This window comes from Gastrolobium bilobum, unplaced genomic scaffold, assembly GCF_033153095.1.
Source record: "Gastrolobium bilobum isolate Gb01-03AN ecotype WA unplaced genomic scaffold, APGP_CSIRO_Gbil_v1 utg94092, whole genome shotgun sequence".
NCBI lineage: Eukaryota > Viridiplantae > Streptophyta > Magnoliopsida > Fabales > Fabaceae > Gastrolobium > Gastrolobium bilobum.
In genome coordinates this window covers 24,179-26,516 of record NW_026898208.1, presented here as the reverse complement: position 1 = coordinate 26,516, position 2,338 = coordinate 24,179, and the positions used below count along the sequence as shown (strand labels likewise).

At 39.5% G+C, this 2,338-nt stretch overlaps 1 protein-coding gene across 1 annotated transcript; it reads right to left on the bottom strand.

Annotated features, from left to right (window-relative positions):
• Nucleotides 1-261: 261 nt before the first annotated feature.
• LOC133313890 (uncharacterized) lies at nucleotides 262-1,296 on the bottom strand. Its single transcript, XM_061515302.1, has one exon. The coding sequence runs from the start codon at nucleotides 1,294-1,296 to the stop codon at nucleotides 262-264; it is 1,035 nt and encodes a 344-aa protein (XP_061371286.1).
• Between the last annotated feature and the right edge of the window lie 1,042 nt (nucleotides 1,297-2,338).

Here is a 2,338-nt window from a genome sequence, read left to right as displayed (position 1 = left end):
ATACCCCCAGAGAATCCTATAGAATCTTTTATATAAAAATTGTCTAAACCTAAACATCTAATAACTCTCTCATCTTTTTTCCCACTGATCCTAGTTTCCAACAAAGCCAACACCTGTATCGTATTTTGGGATACAAAATCTTTAATAAAAGCAGAAAAGCCCTTCTTTCCTGCTCCTCTAGAATTCCAAGTACTCACTATCATGAAAACAGACATAAAAGAGTAAAGAAACCAACCTCAAGCTAACCATCTCACTGGTTTTTCACTTGATACCAGCAGCATTAGTGATATCATCTAAAGTCATCGCTACTCTTTCATCTTGGCATATATTTTTTCCTCCACCTCCCCCATCAGGTGGATATTCCTTCAGCATAGGAGTAGGTTTATTTTTGCTTTCTGCTTCACTTCTATTGATCTCCATCAGAGCTTCCTTCATAACTGGTGGTTTAGAACAGAGTGAAGATTCTCCATGTGGTCTTCCCCCAAATGATCCCCTGTTGACCAGAATGACTTCTTTGCTGGATAGCTTGAGAGTTTGATCCCTTGAAGGATCTGGTAATTGATTTTTCAACACCTGTTTTCTAGGTTCCTTCACTTCGGTTCCATATCCCTGTTTCAAATAGCTCTTATCAGTACTATTCTTTTTCTTTCTTCCACCTTGACTTCTTCTATTCTGGCTTGACTCCCCAGCATTCTTTCCATTATTAACCTCTTCCTCTGCGACATCGGTCTTCTGGTTTGGAAAACTTTCTTCAGTCTCTTTCTCCAAAAGGCCGAATTTGGATTCTGAGACATTATTTGACTGACTATTACCATTATTCTCTAACCCGTGCTTCTCCTTGCCTGTGTATATCTCCTTATTTCTCATCAGCTGAACTATTCTCTTGTTATTCCTTCTCTGGACTGTCATCCAGTTTCCAAATCCATTGACTTCTTGACTCTTCTCAATTTCTTCTTTCGTTGACTCTTCAACATGACTATGATCAGGATTATCACAGTGTTTCTCCCCTCCAGTATCTTCCTCTATTTTTTTCATATTCTCTAGATTAAGCAAGCATTTGTCCTTTCTATGGCCATACTGGCCACATAGGAAACAGATCATATGCAATCCTTCGTAGCCAATGAGCAATTGCCTCTGCTTGATTCTAGACTTTGAAAGAAAACTTTTACTCAAGTCTATCTCAACACAAATGGGCACAAACCTGCCTCTATCAGTAATATCTTGAAGCTGCCCTTGTCCACTAATCCTTAAGGAGTTTTCATCAATCCTCAATGTTCTCCCCACCATATTACCCATTCTCCATAGGTCTTTGTAGTATAGAACTCCCTAGGAACTCCTGGTATTCTGATCCATACCGCCAGTTTTCTAACTCTGTCATCGAAGGGATTGAAATTGGGCCTCTATTTTTGCACTATGAGATAGTGATCTGCCACTATCCATGGTCCCTGTTGCTGAACGAATAGATAATCCTGATTTTTCTCAAACTCCACCATGTAATGGTCATTTTCCAGATCCAGTACCTCGTAATCCCCTTCCAGGTTCCACAACTTATGAATCTTATTCCAAAGAAAATTTGCTCCTAGTCTTTTCCCAAGAGCTTCACTATCAACGCCTTCCTCCATCTTTTGCACTGTTCCATTTTCTCCAACACATCAAACTAGTAGAATGGATTTAATGGATCATCGTCCCTTATCTGCTCGTACACTTTCATCGCTTCCTCTTCCTCGATTTCCACTTGCTTGCATTGAGCAAGCCAATCATCTTCCTCCCCCTGAATCCCATCCCAAACACCATTGATTCGTAGCAGATGGTCCTTATACGACACCAGCTTCCGAGGATCTCTCCTCACTTCCTCTTCCTTCCCTAGATCTGCTTCTGTCACTTCCACCTCTATCGAATGCTTCATTCTGTCTTCCTCAACCTTCATTGTGCCAGCAATCGAAGATTCTACATGCATCTCCAGATCCATTCCTATATCCCTCTTCGCCTTCTTGGATTCTTTGATGATTGTTGCTTCCCCCTCAGATATGGGGGGTTTTCCCTCTTTCACCACCATGAACTAACGAAAACCCTAGCAGAGCTTTTAGAAAATCTTTTCACGCGCCTTCGTTTTTAATTAATCTAACACATAAATAGTTTTTCAGCTCAAAAGAATACTACAAATAAAGAATTTATTCTTTTATTATTCAGGAATATAGACAACAAAAAGACATTAGTCAAAATTCAAAATTAAGATGTAATGCTCATCACCCATGTCTTGATGTCCACAATCTATGTCACTTGGAACGAATTCTGCAAGCATAGCAAAAATTAATTAGTTGCTATACTTTAATAAAAA

What these genes read in the sequence shown, in the direction of transcription:
- LOC133313890 (XM_061515302.1), bottom strand. Translation starts at nt 1,296, where the DNA reads ATGGGTAATATGGTGGGGAGAACATTGAGGATTGATGAAAACTCCTTA.